Here is a 24051-nt window from a genome sequence, read left to right as displayed (position 1 = left end):
TTTTCATGTATGTCGATCACTAGCATAAATACAGAGAAAGACAGATTTGTTTTGTTGCTAGTCTCAGTGAGTAAGAAGCACTGCAGCTGACTGTGCACCTACTGAATGCTGTAAGTATCTGTACTCGTTTGATATGCATCTTGCAAAGCTGGGTGGCTCCCAGTAGGCAATCCCATTACGATCGAGGGAGCAGCGTCTGCTAGTGGTGCCTGCAAGCCACAGAGAAAAGCAGAAATGAATGACAGCATTGGCAGAGTAATGTAGAGGGAGGAAAACATAGTCAATAGCCTGTTAAATGTAAGTGACACATTAAATCAATTGATCCTCATTCATCTAGTATAAATCATTTGACAAATAATGTGTCCAAATTAACACATTTGCTACATAGATATATGAAATATTTATCTTATTTTTCAAAGGAAGCGAAACAAAATTATTTTCTCCTCGAGAAGCAAGAAGGTTGGATATTTGAAAAATATTGTTTTCTTGCAAGACCTGGCAACAAAACTTGATGGTGTGCATTGACATTACCTGTCGCATTTAGAGGGCACCTATTGAACACAAAGTCCCCGGCTGCAGTTCTCCTCCATACCATGGCCATCAGATAGTCCTCAGGACATATCTCATAGGGTGCTGAAACAAAGGACAAAATATCACCTGCAATTCATCTGTATCCTGACACAATTTACAGAATCAGATATCAGTTAGTACTCATATTCAGCCCATCATGTTTGTGCCCACTCTTTGCAAAGTTCCACTCTGTATTTTTTAAAATCTGTTCATGAGATATGAGCTACACTAGCATATATCACCCATCCCTAATTGCCCAGAGAGCAGTTAAGGTCAAATACGTTCCTTTCCCATCACTCCAGGAAATGTTTTCCCTTCGAGTCTTTATCCAGTTCCTTATTGAGAAGTTGTTATTGAATCCTCTTTCAATACCCTTTCAGGCAATGTATTCCAGATCACAACAACTCACTGTGTAATTTCTAAATCCTTGTCTTCTGCTGGATCTTTGGCCTCACATCTGTTATTTACATTTGGTTACTGACAATGTTGACAATTATATGCTACTAAAATAAAAGCTCAGTGGGTGCTGGAGAAACCCAACAAGTCTGGCAGCATCTGAGTAGAGAGAGAAACAGAGTTATTGCTTTCATTGGGAACCCATTCTACCTTTGCAGATGCTGCCAGTCCTGCTGAGTTTCTCCATTAATTTTCTGTTTTTATTTTATTGCCACTTATTTATGCTCTCACAATTTTGAATGCCTCTGCTTTTAACCTTCTCTGCTTGAACAGGTGCAAAGCATAGGGCTGCAGTGCATGAACGTGGTCAGGGGAAATGTGTTTAAAGGAAAAGGATATGTCGGGACATGTACTTAAAGCTACAAAGGTTTTCATGACAGATAATTGTGACCCTATTGAAATATGCTTGCACCTTATTTCTTTTACAGAATGTATTCTTTTGTCCTCCAGTACCACCTCTAAGTTATGCACTGACATTGCGCAGCAGCAGGAAATTATTAAATTTGGAGACCATCTCAGCCACTTATTGAAAGAGGCCATCAGAAGTGATAGCCTGTGAAGTAGGCCTTGAGCTGCAATGTTTTCCAGGTGAATGGAAAGAAGGGGGAAGAGGTGGTACCAGGCTGCAGCCATGCAGGTGATGGAGGGGGTGAGGTTAGTAATGGGCAGGCCAAGTAACACAGCCAGAGTGTAGTTGTGGTGGTGCTGGTTACTGACTCCTGACCATTTTGGGTATGCCACCTTGGTTGATTGCTTGCCTTTACCCCCACCCCTTGCCTCAACTGCTGTTTACTAAAGCTGTTATTGAGGAGAAAGTGAGGTCTGCAGATGCTGGAGATCAAAGTTGAAACTTTATTGCTGGAACAGCACAGCAGGTCAGGTCAGGAAGGCGGTGCCGGGCTGGAGGGATCCGGCTGAGACAATGTGGGGGGAGGGGGGATGAAGAAACTGGTGAAGTCCAAGTTCATCCCCTGTGGTTGGAGGGTTCCCAGTCGGAAGATAAGACGTTCCTCCTCCGACCGTCGGGTTGTTGTGGTTTGGCGGTGGATGAGTCCAATGACCTGCATATCCTCGGTGGAGTGGGAGGGGGAGTTGAAATGCTGTGCCACAGGTTGGTTGGGTTGGTTCGTCCGGGTGGCCCAGAGGTGCTCTCTGAATCGCTCCGCAAGTAGGCGGCCTGTCTCCCCAATATAGAGGAGGCCACACCGGCTGCAGCGGATTCAGTAGATGATGTGGGTGGAGGTGCAGGTGAATCTGTGGCGGATATGGAAGTTTCCTTTGGGGCCTTGGAGAGAAGTGAGGGGGGAGGTGTGGGCGCAAGTGTTGCACCTCCTGCGGTTGCAAGGGAAGGTGCCTTTTATCTTCTCCTGCTGAACACTCTCTGCTCATTCCTGAAGAAGGGCCTGTGCCCGAAACGTCGAATCTCCTGTTCCCTGGATGCTGCCTGACCTGCTGTGCTGTTCCAGCAATAAAGTTTCAACTAAAGCTGTTATTGGAAAGGGAGGGAGGGGATGGGCATGAAATGGATGCTGAATTTCTGTCAACTGCACAGAGAGTGAAAGATAAGTGGATGCTGGGGACTGAAATCTTGCCTGCTCTACTGTTTTCCCCCTGCTCCACTTACAGTACCTTATACTGTGTGGACAATTCACAGCAGCTTCACAAAAGGCAATATTAAGTTTCAGCTGGTTGATCCTCACCTCTATGCTGTGATCCAGAGAAAATAAATCCAGTAAAGGGGAACACTCCTTTTTGTGACATTAGTTGTCATTTTCGTGTAAGTTTTTCAAGATCAGAAGACTTTCAATGGGTTTATAAGTAAATGAGTATGTGGATGAGAAAAGGATATGATTTTCCTGGGACAAAAACAGTTATGTATTCAGTCAGCGAGAATTAGAATTGCAGGAGCTCTTAAATTTAGATCCTTTTAGTAATTTTATCTTCCTAACAGACTCCATCTGCTGGTTTGTGTGTGAATGATAGTCTCTAGTGGACAATATATACGATATAATTTTCAACAGATTACAAGTAAGTGAAGGGATGGCCAAGTCAGTGGTTGGATGGCAGATTGATTAATTGAATTAATGAGTGAGTGTGGGGTGAATGCTTGGAATGGGACAGGGGTGAGGGGATAGTTGGGACATTGAAATAGAGAAACAAGGAAGCAGAAGTAGGCATTTAGCCCATTTAAAACTGTTCTGTTATTCAACGATATCATGACTTGTCATTTTTCTCAACACCATTTTCCCATGCTATTTCATTCTCATTTGATTTGATCAATGTGGGGAAATGAATACAAAAGTAGGGAAGTTATACTTCAATTAAACAGAGTGTGGTGAGAGCACACCTAAACTAATGTGTACAGTACTGGTTTCCTGATTTAAAGAATGTAAAAACATTTAACGCAGTTCAGAAAATGTATACTAGATTAGAACCTGGATTTGGTGGATTGTCTTTGAGGAAAGGTCAAACAGGCTAGGCTTGTACCTGTCAGAGTTTGGAAGAGTAAGTGGCAACTTGATTGAAACATACATAATCTTGAGGGGTTTTTGGCCTGGTAGATGTAGAGATGGTGTTATCTTTTGTGGGAGAAACTGTTTCAAAAGAGTCACTGTTTAAAAATAAGGGCTTGTCCATTTGAGACAGATGAGGCAAATTGCTTTACTCTCAAAGGGTGAAGACTCTTTGTAACTCTTCCTGAAAAGGCAGGAAATCAGAAACCTTGAATATTTTTAAGGAAGAGATGGGTAAGCAAGAGATGAAAGGTTATTGGGATTGGCAGGAGCCTGGAGTAATCAGATGTTATTCAAGGATGGAGCAGGCTCAAAGGACTGACTGGCCTACTCCTAATTTATATGTTTGTATATTATGGATTTCTCTCTTGAACGTGTTGAATTACTGAGCCACCACAGCCCTTTGGGTAACTGCAAAGGTTCACCACATTCTGAGCGAAGAAATTCTTCCTTATTCTGACACTGGGTCCCATAGTTCTAATGCCCCTTCATACCCTTCCAACACATCCAGCCAAGGGAAATATCATATCTACATCCAGACTGTTGAGCCCTGTAAAAATTTTATACATTTCAATCGGACTACCTCTCATTCTTCAAAGATCAAGTTTAGGGTGGGCAGTTGGGTTGGTTTGGTTTCAGGATGGAGTATTTGGGTTTGGGGAGCAGGGAGGTTGGTGATGTTTGATGATGATGAGATAAGTGTTTGGTCAGGGAATGGGTAGTTAGATGGTGCAGCTGGGGATGCAGTCATGTCAGGGGTGCCGTTGAATTGAGGGGTGGCTTTGAGTGTGTTGGGGGGACTTGTGTGAAATGATAGTGGGTTAATCATTAAGCTGCAGTCGAATTTAAAGATTATAACAAGAATCAGTGCAGATAGCAGGTGTTGAGCCCAAGTGTCTGACATTGTGATCAGTGTAAGAGGCATTCGCAGAGCTTCACAGATAAGCCCAGGGGAAGATTAAACTTTCTGGATAACATCACTTGTCTATGCCTCACCATTACAGCTTCCTCTGCATCCTGACTTGCAACAGCAGCTTTAGCTCAGTACAGTGGTGTTCCCAACCTGGGAAGCTCTACCACTGCCCATTCATTGACTTTGTTCAGTAACTCTGTTGTTATTTGGTCACTGACTGCAGGGAAGGATTCAATAATCAAGTTGTGGCAACCAGCCTTGGCACAGGCACTGAGAAGTTAAAACAGTGATCAGACATCAGTAATCAACATATCTGGAGTGCTTTCAGACAAGTTCAAAATACACTTAGTCAATAAAAGGAAAAAGACCTTTGCTCTACATCAATTGCAAATGGTCAGGTAAGGCAGTCATGGTGGACACATCATTTATAACCACTTAAGACTCTCCGATTAGCAGACACTGCAGCTGCAATAGATCTTTAATCAGTAAGAGAATCAAAGGTTATGAGACAAGGCAGGAAAGTGGAGTTGAGGATTAATAAATCAGTCATGATCTCGTGAAATGGTGGTGAACTCAATAGCCTGAATGGTCTACTGGTTCTATGTCTTATGGTCTTAACACAGGATAAATTTGAGCAAACTAAATTTTAAGATTTCAGTCTGATCATGTTGAACACAGCGACTTGGTTGCAGTTTATAAGCAAATGCTGTTTTCCAGAGCTGCTTTGTGCACAAAACATCAAATCAACAGACCACAGAACTTGGCACAATAGGAGCAGGAGGAGGCCATTCAGTCCATCAAATCTGTTCTCCATTCAATTATATTATGGCTGATCTTTATTTCAATTCCATGTAATCAGCTTGGGTCCCTAATCCTAAATATTTTTGGCAGTGACAAAAATTCATCAAGCTCAGGTTTGAAATTTTGAAAGCATCCCAGTGCCAATTTTCGATTTTGTGGTATGGGTGGGAGTGTGGAGTTCCAACTTTCCATTAATGCTCTGTTTGCACATGTAATTCCTGACATCTCTCCTAATTTGATCTGGCTCTACTTTGAAGTTTCCTCCTCCAATGTTTGGTCTCCCTACACCAGACAGAATGATTTCTGTCTTTGACATTATAAATTCCTTCAATTGTCTTCAAGCCCACAATTAGGTTTGGCTGTGGATTAGTTGAGTGAAATAGGACAGATGTATTTGAGGGGAAACCACATGAAGACATGAAGGAGAAAATAAGGTTGAATTAACATAGAGGGAAGAGGCTGAATTGACAAATGTCTACAGTCTGGATGTGTGCTGAGATTGTGTGTGATTCTGAGATGTCTGAAAGAGGGGACAATGTAGGTTAGCAATATAGAATCTCTACTTGATGTAACAGTAATTCTTCTTTCAAACAACTATGAAGGAATAAGATGGTAATCTGTAGATGTGTTTGCAATACTGGTCAAGCTGAGAGACCAAGGAAATCTCCCCAATTCATCTTTGAATAGTGGGATCCTTTACAAATGCCTGAGGATGGAACACCCCACATTTTGTTGACCTTAGGGTGCTATGGTGGCTCGGTGGATAGCATTTCCCCTCACAGTGCCAGGGACATGGTTTGATTCCAGCCTTGGGTGACTGTCTGTGGAGTTTGCATGTTCTCCCTGTATCTGCATGAGTTTTCTTTAGATGCTCCAGTTTCCTCCCACAGTTTAAAGATGCACAGGTTAGGTGGATTAGCAATGCTAAATTGCCCCATCTTGTCCAGGGATGTGCAGACTATGTGGATTAGCCATAGGAAATATAGGGTTATAGGGATAGAGTAGGGGGTTGGTCCTGGGTGGAATGCTCTTTGGAGGTTTGCTGTGGACTCGATGGGCTGAATGGCCTGCTTATATATTGTAGGGATTATATGATTTATACCCCCAACCCCCACATGAGACAACACTTTTAACAGGGCTGCACTCTTTCTGTGCTCATTTTGGGCTCAAGATTCTGGATTGGGATTTGAACCGATAATCTTATGAGTTAAATGCAAAAGTGTTGCCAAACTAAACCTAAGCAAGGTTGTAGCCTCTAATATCATGGTGCTGGGTTACTTTACAAAGAATAGTAAGAACCAACAGTCTTACCTGGACACCTCTGTTCGCTGCACTTCTGTATCTCTTCCCCAAGACCTTCGCAAGGCTTCCCAGTGATTGCCAGCCCCTGACACACCCGGACTCTCCTCTGCCAACCGCCATCACATGACTTTGAACATCCACTCCAGAAGCCCCATGGATTCCATTTCCCATTCTCTTCAATACCAAAATGCAAAATAAAAATGCAGCTGTGTTAGAAGTAAGGAGGTAAGACCTGTACGATGAATGATTGTGATGAGAATACTGTCAAGATGAACATACCCAGTAAACAAAATATAAATAGCTGCAGATGCTGGAAATCTGAAATAAAAACAGAAATAGCTGAAGAAACTTTGCAAGTCTGGCAGCGTCTGTAGAGAGAAAGCAGAGTCAAAATTTTGGATCCAGTGACTCTTCCTCAGACCTGCTGAATTTCTCCAGTTATTTTTGTTTTTGTTTTCAATTATCCAGCATCTTTATAAGATACTCCATTAATATCTATCAAGGATTGTGATTTATGAGTACCAAAGGATGATTGCAAAATTGCTATAGCTGAGGATGAAGATAGCAGTAAAACTATGAACCTACTGCAATAGGTTGTCATTATAGTGAGTGTCCTATAATGTTCTGAGTTTCTGGTTCAGAGGCAGGGAAGCTACCCATTGTATCACAAACCCCCTGAATGGATGTCCAATTCAGCAATTGAAACAAGCAACTGTGAGAGGATCTGGGGGCCATGCTTCTCTCAACATAATAACTAGGCTTCTACCTAGCATTCACTAGGTTTGAAGATTTATTGATGAGATCAGTATTTGTCTTTCCTGTCATTTGAAATGAATCACTTCAATTGTCACATTTTGTTATTTTTCTGCTTAGTAGTAGTGGGTTTGAATGATGTGTTGAAGTATTGCTTTACATGACTAGATTCGGTATAGTGTGGAAACAGGCCCTTCGGCCCAACTAGTCCACACTGACCCTCTGAAGAGTAACCCACCCACACCCAATCCCAATATTTACCCCTGACTAAAGCACCTAATTCTATGGGCAATTTAGCATGGCCAATTCACCTAACCTGCACATCTTTGGACTGTGGAGGAAACCAGAGCACCCAGAAGAAACCCACGCAGACACAGGGAGAATGTGCAAACTCCACACAGACAGTCGCCCAAGGCTGGAATCGAACCCGGGTCCCTGGCACTGTGCCACCATGATGCCCCAGTGGTAGTAGGAGTAGTGGGTTTGAATGATGAGTTGAAGTATTGCTTTACTATAATGTTGAGTGAAAAAAACATGGGATCAGGACTAATTACATATGGCAAAATAGTTACTTCCAGTAACATGAATTATTGAGTAATGTTAGACAACATGTCCTTGGTACTCAACCTATGCTGAAAGGAATTGTCTAGATCAGAAGTGAAACTGATCAAAGTTAAATTGACAAGATTAAATAAGGTCAGAAGTCACACGACACTAGGTTATAGTCCAACAGGTTTATTTGAAATCACAGGTTTTTGACTTCACCTGATGAAGGGGCAGCTCTCTGAATGCCTGTGATTTTCAATAAACCTGTTGGACAATAACCTGGTGTTGTGTGACTTCTGACCTTGTTCACCCAAGTCCAACACTGGCACCTCCACATCAAAGATTAAATAGGCAAAGCTAAAGAGAAATATTGTGTATAGTGTCAAACAAAACCAATTTAGTCAGTTAATTATATATAAACTGTTTACAAAGGGTATGTTTTAACATCAGTGTGATGCACAGCAGGAGCTGGAAATGGGGGCGATACCATCTGATTACGGAACATTGTTAACATTTCTGTTCAACTACCTTTTCCATTCTAAGGATTATTAGCAACTGAGAAAGTTATGCTTGCAGTTCTCCAATGGTGGAAAACGTTCCCTGCTCTGCCAGCGGTCTAGAAAGATGTGCCTATTTTCCAGAGGTTTATGCAGTACTTCCCAGTCTCCGAATAGTCTAAATAAATTTGTTCATGTCTTGGCAGGATTATCTGTTATCCCCCATTTTTCCAGGAGTCTTCACTAATGTGCCTTTTCCTACAGCCGACTGGATGAATGCTATCTCCCTCCCTTCAGTCTAGATAGATACCTTTCCCTGCTTCCAAGCAACATTGTCAGCTGTGCTCCAATCTTACAGCAGAGGAGAAAGATGTACCCCTGTGTCACTGCAATGGAGACATTAGTACCCATTTCCAGGTGGAGCTTGCATCATTTTCAATCAATGCATTATCTCAGCAGCTTCTCCACACCATGGATTTGTTTTAGGATTTTACGTAGTTTTTTCCAATGATCTCAAGGTTCATGCTAAAAATGTTCAGTTTATTGAACTAGCCTATTGTACTATTGGGATTGACAGTGTTGTGTATATGAGAGTTTATTGTAAGGAATTTACACCCAAACCCTTAGCATCATTTTCAATCAATGCATTATCTCAGCAGCTTCTCCATACCATGGATTTGTTTTAGGATTTTAAGTAGTTATTTCCAATGATCTCAAGATTCATGCTAAAAATGTTCAGTTTATTGAACTAGCCTATTGTACTATTGGGATTGACAGTGTTGTGTATATGAGAGTTTATTGTAAGGAATTTACACCCAAACCCTTAGTTCTTGAGGATTTCGATGGCTTCCTGTGTGCTACATGTAAGGAAATGATAAAAGTGGCAATAAATACTAGGTCTTCTGATTCTGTCTCAGTGAGGTGTCAGCCTCTTGTCCCACTATTTGAGAATGTGCCATTAGAATAATTCTCCCTCTGCTGGTCAACCATGCTATTACAAGTTGTAGGACTGATGCTGGAAGTTTGTTCAACTGAGTGCAGACCATCTTCCTAAGATTTTCAATCTGTAAATGTGCATTGTAAACTTACACTGAAGCTCTCCTTTGCTCCACTTTGCTTTTCAGAAGTAAAACAACCTTCTCCACCCACATCTAAGCCCCCTCCTTCCCCCACTCCCAATAAAAATAATGGTGCTCAGAACAATCTTAACAAACACACACCTGTGCAGTCTGTGTTGAAACATTCTCTGCTTTCAGCCCAGTGTCCTCTGCATTCGGAACCACCATGAGCTGCAGCAGTACACTGTCTGGTTCGCTGCTGTGTCCCATTGGAGCATGTCACTGAGCAATCTGTCCAAGGACTCCACTCCTTCCATTGGCCATCCACTGCAAAGATACAGGGAGAATTTCTTTTAAGAAGAGAGGCATTTACAATCAATGTGCTTCCAATTTGTCCTGTCAGTACATTGGTGACTTTAAATATTTTGTTAAGTATTCTTTATGTCCCATAATTTATCCTTCTTCCTCCAATTCCAGATAGAGGTGAAGTTGGGATTGTCTCCTTGGAGAAGATCAAGATGAGATTTGACAGAAGTGCTGAAAAGGATCAGAGACAGAGTAGAGGGAGAGATTGCCATTGATGAAAAGATTGAGAACATTAACATAACAATGCAGGGCACTGTGAGCGGTCAGAACATGGAGTCCACTGCCTGAAAGTGTGATCGGGACAAATTCAATTGTGGCTATCAAAAAGAGAAATAGTTAATTGTCTGAAGAGAATAGATTTGCAGGAGTCCAGGGAAAAGGCGGAAGTGGTGAGATGAGAAGGAAATCACTTGCAGAAGCCAGTATGGACACAATAAATAGAATACCTGTCTTCTTTGTGCTTTAACTGCTGTCTGATTCTAATTCCTGACCTTATATTTTGTGGTAATTCTTACAGGGCTAGTACTCCATGAGAAACATTGATACTTACTTGCCATTATGTCAAATCCTTCTATGTGAGCGACAATAGTAAATGAAAGCAACCTATTAGCCATGGTTATAGCTGGCTTCAGTCCTTTTGAATAGGTGACCTATTCATACACATTAAAGAAGAGTTTTTAAATTCTCAAACAAACAAAAAGTACTGGAGAAACTGAGAAGGTCTAGCAGCATCTTTGGAGAGAAAACAGTTAACATTTTGAGTTTGTTATGATTCTTCTTCAGTTCTGAATCTTTCCAATTTCTCAAGTAGTCCCTGTGTTTGTTGCATATCTGTGGTCTTTTTGTCTTTTTCAGAAGTTCATCCTTGATTCCAAATCCCTTTGTGACCTTTTCCATTCCCAACCTTTGTACTCTCCTCTTGCCCAGAACTCTTGATTCGCTCTGTGCTCCTCTAAATCTGACATCCTCAACAATCCTGATTATAATCAGCCAACTGATGGCAGCACTGCTATCAACTGCATGGGCCCCTCAGACTCTGCAATTCCCAACTTAAATCTCTCCACCTCTTGACTTCCTTCTTTCTGTAAGATGATTCCTTCTCTTTTTTTTCTTTTAACATGGGATGTGGGCATCACTGCTGAAACCAGCATTTATTGCATCCTAAGATGGAAAATAGAAATCCTATAGCAAACAGGAATAAGCCATTGGCCCTCAAGTCTCCTCTCCCATCAAATATTGCTGATCTTCCAACTCAGTACTCTGTTCCCTTTGTCTCCCCATGCCTTTTGATTCCTTTATCCCTGAGAACTATATCTAACTACTTGTTGAAGACATTGAATGCTTAAGCCTCATCTGCTTTCAGTGGTAGAGAACTCCACAGGCTCACCACTCCCTTGGTGAAGAGATTTCTCCTTATCTCAGTCCGATGTGGCCTATCTCCAATCATTAAACTATGATCCCTGGTTCTGGATTTCCCAGGCATTGGTAACATCCTTCTTGTGTTTCCCCTGTCTTGCCTGGTTCAAGGTTTTACAGCATTAATTGCTTAATTGCCAAAGAATAGTGAAAAATCAAACACATTGCTATGGGTCTGATTCTTCAATCATGGCCAGATCAGGTAAGGACCTCAGAATTCCTCCTCTATAGGACATTAGTAACCAGATAGGTTTTTAAACAATTGAGAGTATTTGCCATTAAACCATCTTTTTAATCTCAGATTTAAAAAAAAATCAACTCATATTTCTTCAATTACCATTATGTGATTCAAACCCAGGACTCCGGAACATAAATATAGCTTCCTGGCTTGCTAGTGACATTACCAGCATACCACTTGTGGTAATTCTGTCTCTGAGCTTTGAACCATCCACTGTATCATCTTCTTTTGTACATGGGATATCAATATTTAGTGGATAATCCCCTGTAAAACACCTTGGGACATTTTATTATGTTCATAGCACTGCTTGAATGCAAGTTCATTCTCCACAATGCTTTAGGCAGCACGGTGGCTCAGCGTTAGTTAGAGGGAAATGGGTCTGGGTGGGTTACTGTTTGGAGGGTCGGTGTGAACTTGTTGGGCCAAATGGCCTGTTTCAACACACTAGGGAATCTAATCTAATTTGGCAGTACATTTCAGGATGTTTCATCTTGTGGGTGGCACTGCTGCCTCACAGCACCAGAGACCCGGGTTCAATTCCCACCTCAGGCGACTGACTGTGTGGAGTTTGCACATTCTCCCCGTGTCTGTGTGGGTTTCCTCCAGGTGCTCTGGTTTCCTCCCACAGTCCAAAAATGTGCAGGTCAGTTGAATTGGCCATGCTAAATTGCCCGTAGTGTTAGGTGAAGGGGTAAATGTAGGAGAATGGGTCTGGGTGGGTTGCGCTTCGGCGGGTCAGTGTGGACTTGTTGGGCCGAAGGGCCTGCTTTCACACTGTAAGTAATCTAATCTTAAAAAAAGTTGTTTTATTTGTTGTACAGTAATCATGGACCCACTGGTTACTGAGTGATCCGTGTCCAGTTGGAGCTGGAGATGGTTGTCGGTGGGCAGGTTCAAATGGGAATCTAAGGCTGACACCTGCCAGCGAGCCCAGTCAATGTTCACAGATCCATGTGGAGTCCACTCCAATGCAATCCCATTAATCCTAGACTTGGCTGTTCAAAGTTACACTTACACTTCCTGCCACAGAGGAGTAGTGGAGAAATATGGGGAGTGAAATATTTGTATGTTTGGGGGTATGATTTGAAACTTCATCAACAAGTAGAGATTAATGCTGCACTCATTGCATTTGTGTTAATAACATAATTGACCTAAACAAGCTCATTAATGTTTTAATTGTACCTTCTTCATTTAGTTACACAACACATGGCTCCTTCCTTTCATCACATAGTAATATTTTGTCAGCCACCAAGCAGAGATTTAGAAATTGTGTTATTCCAGAGGATCTGAGTGATATGGCACATTATATCAATTTGAGAGAATTTCTTCTAAAAGGCATGGTAACAGTGACGAGGCTGATTTATAGTTTCTATGGTGACTGATACAGGCTTTTTAAAGGCTGTATAATGTCACTAACAATGGAGAATAAAAAGCACAAGTTGATTAAGGCAAATCTGAATGTCATTACTGGGCTGGGTGTTTCTTCTTCTCATTCTCCTAAGGGAAATAATCCCTCCTCAGGCAGCTCTAACAACCAAGCTCTTTGAATTGTCAGGTTGTGTAGGATCTAGCACACTATCAAGCTCAGGGAGAGAACCTTGCTGCTTAAGGTCAATCCCTTTCATTGTAGTCAAGGCACTTTAATGAATTTCTCATGTGCAATTATAGTTATGCAGTGATGTCAGCAGCCTGGTTTTTGGGGGTTAGGGGCAGGCAGAGGTCATATCCCTGATGATACAGGAGTCATCCACTGAGGGTGTTGGAAGATAAAATGAAGTGTTTCATGTACAGTATCCTCTTCAACTGGTCACTTACTGAATAAGTAGACACCCTTATAATGAATAAATACAGCTGCTGGTTAACCGGAGCCTTGCTTCCCTCTTGGGTGTAGTTTAGGGAACCCAGAACTTGAGACTTGCAAATTGAGGTGAAGTCACTAATTCTCTGGAATGGATTGGCTGCATCCATGTCAAACCTTGAGCACTGTGATGTCCTCGAAACAGGGCATCTGTTACCTGACCCAACCAGAGGATTGTACAATTTTACATGTATTTGCAAGGGATTCTTAAAATGGCTCGGCTACAAAGAACATTCAAAGCTATGAGAAGTTTGACTGTGAAATGACCAGTCTACTGTTCCAATAGCCTGGAGTTAATCCTCCAGTAGGACCCATGCATGAATGAACACTTGAGCCCACAGCCTTGGGATAAACTCGTTAAATTGTGGAAAATCTAGGAGCAAGAGTAGGCCACTCAATCCATCAAACCTGCTCCACTATTCAACATGATTACGGCTGATTCTCTATCTCAGCATCATATTCCCAATCTCTCCCCATGTCCTTTGACATTTTAACCTCAAATCTATTTCTTCCTTAAATATATTTAAAGACTTCACCTCCTAAACTGTATGAGGTAGAGAATTTCAGATGTTCACCACCCTCTGAGTTCTGAAAGACCTACTCCACATCCCGAGATCATGACCCTTTTAGTCCCTTCCATCCAAAGGGAACATGCATCTAAGATGTCCAGTCCTGTCAAAAGTTTATATGTTTCAATGAGATCTCCTTTCATTCTTCTAAACTTCAATGAGTTCAGGCCCAATCTCTCCTTGTATAATGCCCAGAACATCTTAGAAAAAATTCATTTTCTTCTTCAGGTGGCAAAGTTGTCGAAGCAGTGACATTCACCATATCCATTTCAGATTCTGAGATCTCTTCAATGCTTGACTTGAGAAGGAGACCCCATGGGTTCCACCAATCTCTCTCTCTGTACTGAAGGGCCAGGCACATTTTGGACCTGCACTGTTTGGAAGTTTCAAGCTTTCATATGGTCCAGATGCTTGTTCAGGACATTGAACTTACCCAAACTTTTTATGTCACGGGACATGACCTCATGTTGATCATGCCTTTACCCATGGAAGGCCAATCCTGTAGTTCCTAAATCAGACTTCATCCCCTGAAGTAAATTATCTGTCTTGCTTAGGGGAGTCATGTGACTGACATTGGCATTCCTGATTCCTGTTTCACTCCCCCCCCACCCTTGCCAGTTCAGGAAGATCAGATTTAACCTGGTGCAGAGTCTTCTCCCCATCAGCAACTTTGCTGGAGCTATCCCTATAGTTGAATGGTGGGTAGTCTTATAATCAAATCAGAACCAGGATAGTGAAGCTATAGGCTGTTTCTTTAAGCCTGTCTTTCAAATTTGATCTGCTGTTTCTGCCAGGCCATTAGATAATAAGAACAGCTCTATATGTTGAATGCCATTTTTCTTTAGGAAATACTCAAATTTCCAGCTGGTAAATGATGACCGTTATCTGTGACCAATACTTCCAGGAGTCTGTGTACTGTAAAACATGCATGTAGTTTTTTTTATTATTGTCCGTGTGTTTGTTGAATGAACCCTATGTATATCCAATCATGTGAGTGGGCATCCATAATGACTCAGAACATTGAGCTCCTGAAAGCACCTGCACGTTTGATGCGTAACTGAGTTCAGGGTTTACCAAACAATTCCAATGAATGTGGGGAAGCTGCTGGCAGTAATATTTGTCGTTGTGGTTCTGTTCGCAAAGCTGGAAGTTTTTGTTGCAAACGTTTCGTCCCCTAGCTAGGCGACATCATCAATGCTTTGGAGCCTCCTGCGAAGCCCTTCTTTGATGTTTCCTCCGGTGTTTATAGTGGTCTGTCCCTGCCGCTTCTGGTTGTCAGTTTCAGCTGTCCGCTGTAGTGGTTGGTACATTGGGTCCAGGCCGATGTGTTTGTTGATGGAGTTTGTGGATGAATACCATGCCTCTAGGAATTCCCTGGCTGTCCTCTGTCTGGCTTGCCCTATGATAGTAACCACCCCAACACACACAAACGAAGCTGCATCAGGACACTATTCAAAAGGGCCACAACACACTGCAGTACACCAGAACTGCAAAAAGAAGAAGAGGAACACCTATACAAGGTATTCGCCAAAAACGGATACCCACGCAACTTCATCAACAGATGCCTAAGAGAAAGACAATGGAACGAGGACATACCACAACCAAAAGGACTAGCCAAACTACCATCCATCAGGAGCATCTCAGAACTGACAGCCAGACTACTGCGACCCCTAGGACTCATAACGGCACACAAACCAACAGCCACGCTCAGACAACAACTCACCAGAACGAAGGACCCGATACCCAACATGAGCAAAACGAATGTAGTGTACAAAATACCATGCAAGAACTGCACAAAACACTATATAGGACAAACAGGAAGACAGCTAACAATCCGCATACATGAAGATCAACTAGCCATGAAACGACACGACCAGCTATCCTTAGTAGCCACACACGCAGACAACAAGCAACATGAATTCGACTGGGATAACACTACTATCATAGTGCAAGCCAGACAGAGAACAGCCAGGGAATTCCTAGAGGCATGGCATTCATCCACAAACTCCATCAACAAACACATCGACCTGGACCCAATATACCAACCACTACAGCGGACAGCTGAAACTGACAACCGGAAGCGGCAGGGACAGACCACTATAAACACCGGAGGAAACATCAAAGAAGCGCTTCGCAGGTGGCTCCCAAGCACTGATGATGTCGCCTAGCCAGGGGACGAAACGTTTGCAACAAAAACTTCCAGCTCGGCGAACAGAACCACAGCAACGAGCATCCGAGCTACAAATCTTCGCACAAACTTTGAGTAATATTTGTTGTTATTGCCACTCTGGACATTGGCCCATCAATGTGGTTATGTCTGAATCCAGGCCTGACCATCAACCTAATTTCTTGCCAACATCTTCATTTTGGAAACTCCTGAATGACCTTGGTGGAGTTCAGCCAGTATCTGGCAGTGACCTTTGCTCGGGCTAATCACTGTTGCTCCCCATAATAATGCACTGTCTTCCAATGTGATCTGGTCTGTCTGGGTCCACAAAGGTTTTGATTCTGATTGTGATGGCCCTTTGGTAACTTCCATCACCACCAGTTGTTTCAGTTTTGCTAAGACCAGATCTTTCTGCATCCAGACCCTAGTACTGTCAGCTGTGATGGGAAATGTGTCGAGAAATTTGAAAACCATTTTGAACAATTGCAGTGGTGTATCTGCCAGTGGGAGATGGCTTGATGCGTGCGTATTCATTACTTGGCCTCTCGAACAGTGTGGAGAAAGTGAGGACTGCAGATGCTGGAGATCAGAGCTGAAAATGTGTTGCTGGAAAAGCGCAGCAGGTCAGGCAGCATCCAAGGAACAGGAGAATTGATGTTTCGGGATTCCTGAAGAAGGGCTTATGCCCGAAACATCAATCCTGTTCCTTGGATGCTGCCTGACCTGCTGCGCTTTTCCAGCAACACATTTTCAGCTCTCGAACAGTGTTCCAACTTGTAACTTTATGCATTTAGTATTAGTATCCACTGCTGAATTTGGCTTGAATCTATAGGGGGCACTACCTTGTCCTCTTTAAATAAACCTAGCAGGCATTTGTAGTCCATTATTATTTTAAATTTGCATTCTAAAGGTATTGATGAAACTTCCTAATCTGACCACCAAACCTTCTTTTAATTTAATTTGATTTATTATTGTCACATGTCCCTAGATACAGTGAAAAGTTTTGTCTTACATGCAGTACAGGCAGATCATAACATACAAAGATCATAGGGTAATTGAACAGTGAGGAATACAAAGTTATGGCTGCAGAGAACGTGCAGAAAAAGCAAGATCAACAGTAGTTTTGAAAGTTGAGAAGTCTATTGACAGCAAGGAAGAAGCTGTTCTTGAACCTCATTCTCATTACCATTGAAATAACTCCACAGAGGCCAACACCCTGTCACCAAGTCACTCTTTATTTACACATAGGCAGTCTTGACTCTGATACAACCTCACCAGAGTTAACTCCCAGAGTGTCAGGATGTCTGACACTCATGTTTTTGTTTCTTGACACTGATCCAACTACCTCAGAGTCAGCTCTCAGAGTGAACAAGATGTCTGGTAGTCCCATTCTTATTTTTGGGACACACAGTGAAAGATACACAAATCTTTATTCAATTTCCACCGCCAGGAAGAAAGGAAACACCCGAGCGGCCAGTGACAAGTAGAGCCCTTCACATCAAAGGGTAATGCTGTGTGATCAAACAGTGAAGGGGAGGGCAGGGATTAAATCAAAATAGAATTGGATGGGGAAATAATGCACTCCACTCCCTGCGGCGCCCACCTCTCCCTGAACAACCCAGGGTGTTGGTGGACACTGCGTGCTCCTTCTCCAAGGACACCCAGGCTCTAACATAACCGCGGAAGAGGGGACACTCCTGTTTTTAACTGTCAGCCAGGACTCCCTGATTAGACAAGATTAACAGCCCCAATCAGGAAATCATATTCCACAAGATCCACCTGCCGAATTTCATTACGATCACTGCACAAACTTCCTCTGCTGTGTCCAGCTGCTGTTCTCTCTCTGCCGCGATTAATCTGTTAGTTCCTGTGGTGCTTGCTGGCCCTGTTTGCCATGGATGTTGAGCTTATTTTTGGAATATGTAGATGACACATCATCATGTTTAAATGTCAAGACAGCCACTTGTCGACCCAATTTTGTACTGTGTCTTCACTCTTTAAAACTGCTGAATTGGTGGCACATGAGAGAGTTGGTGGTGCAGTGGTAAAGTCATTGGCATAATAATCCGAACCCTAGATTAATGTTCTGGAGTTACGGTTCCAATCCCACCAGGGCAGATGATGAAATTTGAATTCAATTAAACAGAAACTGGAATAAAATAATGAGCCAATGTCAACTGTTGTAAAAGCCCATCTGGCTTAACTAATATTCAGTTAGGTAAAGACATCTGCCACCATTACCTGATCTGAGCCGGCTTGTGACTACAGATTCACTACAAAGTGGTTGATTATTTGACTTATATATGTATTGAGGTACAATGAAAAGTATTGTTTTACATGCTTTACAGGCTGATTGTTCTGTACAATGCATTAGGTAACAGAACTGAGTGCAGAATACGATGTTACAGCTACTGGGAAGGTGCAGAGAGTCATCAACACTAACTAAAGAGGCCCATTTGAAAGTCTGCTAACAGCAGGAAAGAAGCTGTTCTTGAATCTGTTTGTACATGAATATAAACTTGTATTTTTCTGCCGGACGGAAGAGGATCGAAGACAGTATAACCAGGTGGGAGGGGTTTTTGATTATGTTGGTTGCTTTCTTGATAGAGTGGAAAGTATAAATGACGTCAATGAACGGGAGTTGGTGGATGAACTGTGATCACAACTCTCTGTAATTTTTTTCGGTCTTTGGAAGAGCAGATGTCTTACTATGCTGTGATGATTGATGAGATGCTTTCATGCTTTCTATGGTGCTTTCCGTAAAAGTTTGTAAGAGTCTTTATGGACATGCTAAAGTTCTTTAGTGTCCTGAGGAAGTAGAGGCATTGCTGTGCTTTCTTGACTGTAGTGTCAACGTGGGTGGACCAGGATAGATTGTTGATGATCGTCACTCCCAGGAACATGATGCGCTCGACCAGAAAGGGACATGCCCTCCACTCTCCTTTGTTTTGCTGATATTAATGGAGGGATTGTTGTCTTTACACCATGCCATTGAGCATCCTATCTCCTTCCTGTACAATGTCTCATCGTTGTTTGAGATCTGACCTACTATAATGGTGTCATTAGCAAACTTGTAAACGAAGTTGGTGCGGAATATGGCCATGCATTTATGTGCGTCTAAAGAACTAAGTAGGGGGTTGACTATGTGGTCTTGTGGGAGATTGAAGATTATCGTGGAGGAGGTGTTGTTTCCTGCCTCAATAAATTGAATTATAGATCATCCCGTCACTTGTTGTTCACCTGTTGACAGTTCACCAACACTATACCTGAACGTTGGCTCTCCTGCTCCTCTGATGCTGCATGACCTGCTGTGCTTTACAAGTGCCACACTTTTTGACTCTAATCTCCAGCATCTGCAGTCCTCCTTTCTCCCACTTTTCTGACACAATCTAACATTTTTGATCAGCAGAGATTTATGATTCAGCTTATCAACACTCCACTCATACCATTTGCATGATCTTTTGGTCTTGCTGCCAATAAGTTCTATCCCTGTGGGCTTTTCTTTAGTTCACCTGAAGAAGGAGCAGTACTCTGAAAGCTTGTGATTTCAAGTAAACCTGTTGGACTACACACTGATGTTGTGTGACCTTTGACCTTGCCCACCCCAGTCTAACACCGGCACGAACACATCAATGCATTATAAATTGCTGATTAGGTCTTTGAATGTCACACCAGTTCTGGAGCCACATTTTAAGAAGACTGTGAAGACCTTGGAAGGGCAGCAGAGAAGAATTACCAGAATGCCTTTCTCAGGATTAACCACTGCAGTTACATGTAGAGACTGGCATTGTTTTCCTTAGAAAATAAAAAAAAGATTTGCAGATGTTGGAAATCAGAACTAAAATCAGAAATTGCTGGAAAATCTCAGGAAGTTCTGGCAGCATCTGTGGAGAGAAATCAGACTACAGAAAAATCTTGATTATTTGAAGGACACGGGTGGTGGGTTTTTCACTCATTTTATCGAATGCCGGATAATCGAATGCTAGATAGACCTTGCGATCTTGTCTGAAATTCGGATAATCGAGGCTCCTCTGAAAATGTTATAGCTCCTTTTTCTTAGATCTTTGAAGTTTAAGGGAGATTTAATGGACTAGAATGGTTATGCATGTGATATGTTTTGGATTAAACAGGAAGACCAAGTTTCTATTGAGCAGGAACGCTATTGAGAAAAGAATATGTATTTATAGTGACTGGCACAAGAGTGGGACATTTGGGGACACTTTTTAATAGAGAGGTAGATCGAAAATGCAATGTGCAAAAGAAGGCGGAAGTATATTCAATAACAACTTGTAGAAGGGAAGTGGATAAATGTCAGAGAAAGAAAGAAAATATTGCAAGACCTTGAAGGAAGAGCAGGGAAATGGAAATAATTAGGTAGTTCCTTCAAAGAGGTAGCTCAAGAACAATGGGCTGTGCTGTATCATTCGATGATTCTCATTCTGTTAACATCAATATGATTATAATCATGTGGGCTTTATAAAAGGAACTTTCCCAATAAATTATCCTTCCCCTGGCATCCTGTCCTCACAAACATCACATGCATCTATCGACTGACAAAAACCCACAAGCTGGTTGAAACCACCCATGCTGCCTCTCACTTACCCACTCTATTGCAATCTGTTCAACTCATCCCTGCCAGCCATCATCTCAATGCCTCACATGGAGGAACCTTCCTGAGCAAGATACCCCAGTGGACATCTTTTAGATCAAGGAATGAGGAACATGGGAAGTTGTTAACAAGTTCCTTGTGGCAAACCTTATCTGTCAAGGAACTTGGAATGGAAAAAAAATGGAAAAAAAAAATGAAATAAAAACCAATGAACATGGAACTACTACTGTGACTGTGATCCTTGCGGAACAAATTCAGCGCAAGGCTAGGTTCCTACACAGCCAGTCACTGGGACCTTGGTACAGACTCCATAAGACAATGCTGCTCATCACTGAGGAGCATCCCTTTGCAGCCTGAATAGGAAACTAATTCCCTTAAACCCATCAAATGAAAACGTTATTGCATGACATTGAGGATTTGCTTTTGCTTAATAAATAACTCATATGACAAGAAAGAAAACCAATGGCCCCACAAAACACATTTCTTTATCTATTCATAGGAAGTGGGCAATTGTGGCAAGGCCAACATCCATTGCCACTCCCTGACTGCCCTTGAAAAGTTGCAGTTAAGAGTCAACAGTATTCCCGTGCATCATACAGGGTAGACCAGGTAAGGATGGCAGATGACCCTCTGTGAAGGACTTTAGTGAACCAGATGAGTTTTTGTGACCATCCCTGATACATTGAACTTGCATCCAGTGAGCATTAGTCTTGGTTGCTGGATTTTTAGTTCAATGATTTTTAGTTCACTTTGTCACTATTGGCCCCAGCATTTGAATGGGTTTCTGCAAACATCCTCTTTGGAGAAGCTGCCTGAACTATTGATGAAATGTGGTCATGGATGGGCCAGCCAGTATCGCTCTGGAAATAGTTTCAAGGGTTGAAATAATTGTACAGTCAAGATACAAGTGTATGTTTTATGATTCTCATAAAAGATCAACATTTGGAATCTCTGTTAAACTAATTATGGATTGTTTTAATACAATTATGTGCAAACCTAGAACCAGAAAATGCTGGAGGAGAACAAAACTTTGTTATCAACAGATTGAGCAGGTTTCTGTTTATAGAGTCAAGTTTTATGAACTCTTCATTTGCAATTTAATGCCTAAAACATCATACTTAAATCTATATTTTACTTAAAACCCATAAAGAAGGATATTGTAACATTTGGAAGTGAATGTACAGGTGGTCCTGTAGCTCCATTTTGAAGTGTACAAGATGAATCAGATGGGTATATGGCATTCATAAGTTGTACTAGTTTTACTTTCTTTGCAGGAGAATTCAGGTCAAGCAGGGATAAGGTTGAGTGTTGGCTAGTGGCCCAGGGACTCTGGGATTATTATGGTTTTCATCAATATGTGAGTTAAATTGAGAAAAGCACAGTGAATCTCTGCACCCACAAACAAAGAGGTAAAAACAATGACTGCAGATGCTGGAAACCAGATTCTGAATCAGTGGTGCTGGAAGAGCACAGCAATTCAGGCAGCATCTTGCTGCTCGTCGGATGCTGCCTGAATTGCTGTGCTCTTCCAGCACCACTGATCCAGAACCCACAAAGAAAGGCCTGTCCTGTCCCTTTTGCTGTTCTTGGTGTTAAGGCCCTTAATCTAAGAAATCGTTTTCCCATGCTTTTGCCAATCATCTGTTGTTAGCGCACATCAAATGATGGTTAACTTTAATGTTCAGGAAATTCAGAAAATCAGAGATTGGGAGCATTGATCTCCAATCTAGATTTTTCTATGTTGACTACTCCTAAATTTGGCTGTTTTCAAAGGTGTAATGCACTCAGCATAAAAACAAAATTATCATTTGCTTCAAGGGAATGGAAAAAAGATTTCCAATGCAATTGATCTCTCTCTTATTCAAGTAATGAGTTATTTTCATGAAATCCTGTCTCCTCTGACATAATCGGCCTGCAAAAATGCCAGGATTGATATCTATTCATTTCTCCCTCTAGCTTTCCCAGATCTTCGTTCTTCTCCCATCAAGACCTGTTGTTTCCCTGCATTTTATAACTGGTGGTCATATTTCCTGATTCCTCATTCCTATTCTCTAAAATTCCCTACCCAAAAATATTTCACCTTCCTATCCTCGTTTAAGATCCTATTTAAAGTCTTTGTCTTGAACCAAGCTTTTAGTAACCTCTTAAGGCAACCCCTCATGCACCTTGGTGTATAAGGTGTAACACACCTTGGGATTATTTGCTATGTTAAAAGTTCTATATAAATGCAAATTTTTTGTTTGTTCAGCACGACTGATTTCTAGAAAGTCGATTTGTTTCGAGCATTGGATTCTGAATTGATGGGTCTGACAGTGTGAGAGAGCTGTGCTAGCAAACACAGCTCAAACGATTCAATGGATGAAGTGTCCTGGCTTAATAATCATCTGTATTCCTTAAATCTGCCCCTTTGTAAACAGGCTGATTAAAATCTGACAGCAATTTGACTCATTCTATCATCAGTACTCACCGATTGAATATCACCTTTATCAATTCATTGAATTACTTGGAAAACAAACAAAAAATGGAAAATTAATTCCTCATTTTGAGCACAATCCCACTGCTGTGATCATTGTACAAAAAAGAATTTTTATCTCTAATGGAGATGATTATTCTATCAGCAATGCTTCTGTGTTTGAAGGGTTTTGTTTTTCTTGAGCAAGGATAGAAGCTAGGGTCATTCTTATTAAAATAGACAAAATTAATGGGGGGTTGACATAGGTGTTCAAAATTGTGTGCTGTTTGGATGGAAGAGGCAAATAGGAAATGCTTTCACTAGTCAGAAAATGGTGGATACTGATCTTTTACAATGTCAATTATTTTTAAAATGTGCTGAATAAGCTTTGAGATAGTTAGTGGCCATTAACTTTGAAATAAATAATTGCAAACAGTCTTGATCTTGGAGAGTGTGGTGAAAGTGTCACTTTGTACAATTTGCACAGGGATTTGTAATAAACAGGTCTGCCATAACCTTGCGTTCATGCACTTGCCATTTCGTAACTCACTTCAAGACCCATTCATCTATAATCTCCATGTTCACTGACCATCATCAACCCTCAGCCTAGAAAAGCCTCAGTTTCAAAATTGTCATCATTGTTTTCCAAATCTATCAAATGGCCTGTCTTCTCACTATCACTGTGATGTCCTCTAGCTGCACATTCCTCTGAAATCTCTGAAACTGTTTCCGAGTGATGCTATTATAGGATGCTACAATTAAATGAGTGTTATTTGCTTTTGAGATGTGACAAAGTCCATTAGAAAAAATGACAATTCTGGAGCACTTTGCACATTCTAAGGATATTTTACAGCTGTGAGGTGCTTTTGTAGTGTAAGATTTATTGTAAGGTTGGGGTTGCAGCAGCCAGCACACAGCAGCTCCCACACACAGCAATAATTAATGACTGATAATAGGATTCAGTGAT

The 24051-nt window shown here is 41.7% G+C and overlaps 1 protein-coding gene across 10 annotated transcripts in view; it reads right to left on the bottom strand.

Moving 5' to 3' along the window:
* adgrb3 (adhesion G protein-coupled receptor B3) overlaps positions 1 to 24051 on the bottom strand; it is an 814402-nt gene that overhangs the window by 418259 nt on the left and 372092 nt on the right. For all 10 annotated transcript variants that reach the window (XM_043681622.1, XM_043681628.1, XM_043681636.1 and 7 more), the window contains 4 exons: positions 9572 to 9736; positions 6565 to 6729; positions 532 to 633; positions 103 to 209 (listed from right to left, as the gene is read on the bottom strand). In XM_043681622.1, the coding sequence (XP_043537557.1) occupies positions 103 to 209; positions 532 to 633; positions 6565 to 6729; positions 9572 to 9736 (539 nt within the window). The remainder of the gene's footprint in view (positions 1 to 102; positions 210 to 531; positions 634 to 6564; positions 6730 to 9571; positions 9737 to 24051) is intronic.

This window comes from Chiloscyllium plagiosum, chromosome 3 (genome assembly GCF_004010195.1).
Source record: "Chiloscyllium plagiosum isolate BGI_BamShark_2017 chromosome 3, ASM401019v2, whole genome shotgun sequence".
In the NCBI taxonomy this organism is placed as follows: Eukaryota; Metazoa; Chordata; class Chondrichthyes; order Orectolobiformes; family Hemiscylliidae; genus Chiloscyllium; species Chiloscyllium plagiosum.
This window is presented reverse-complemented; position numbering and strand designations above follow the sequence as displayed.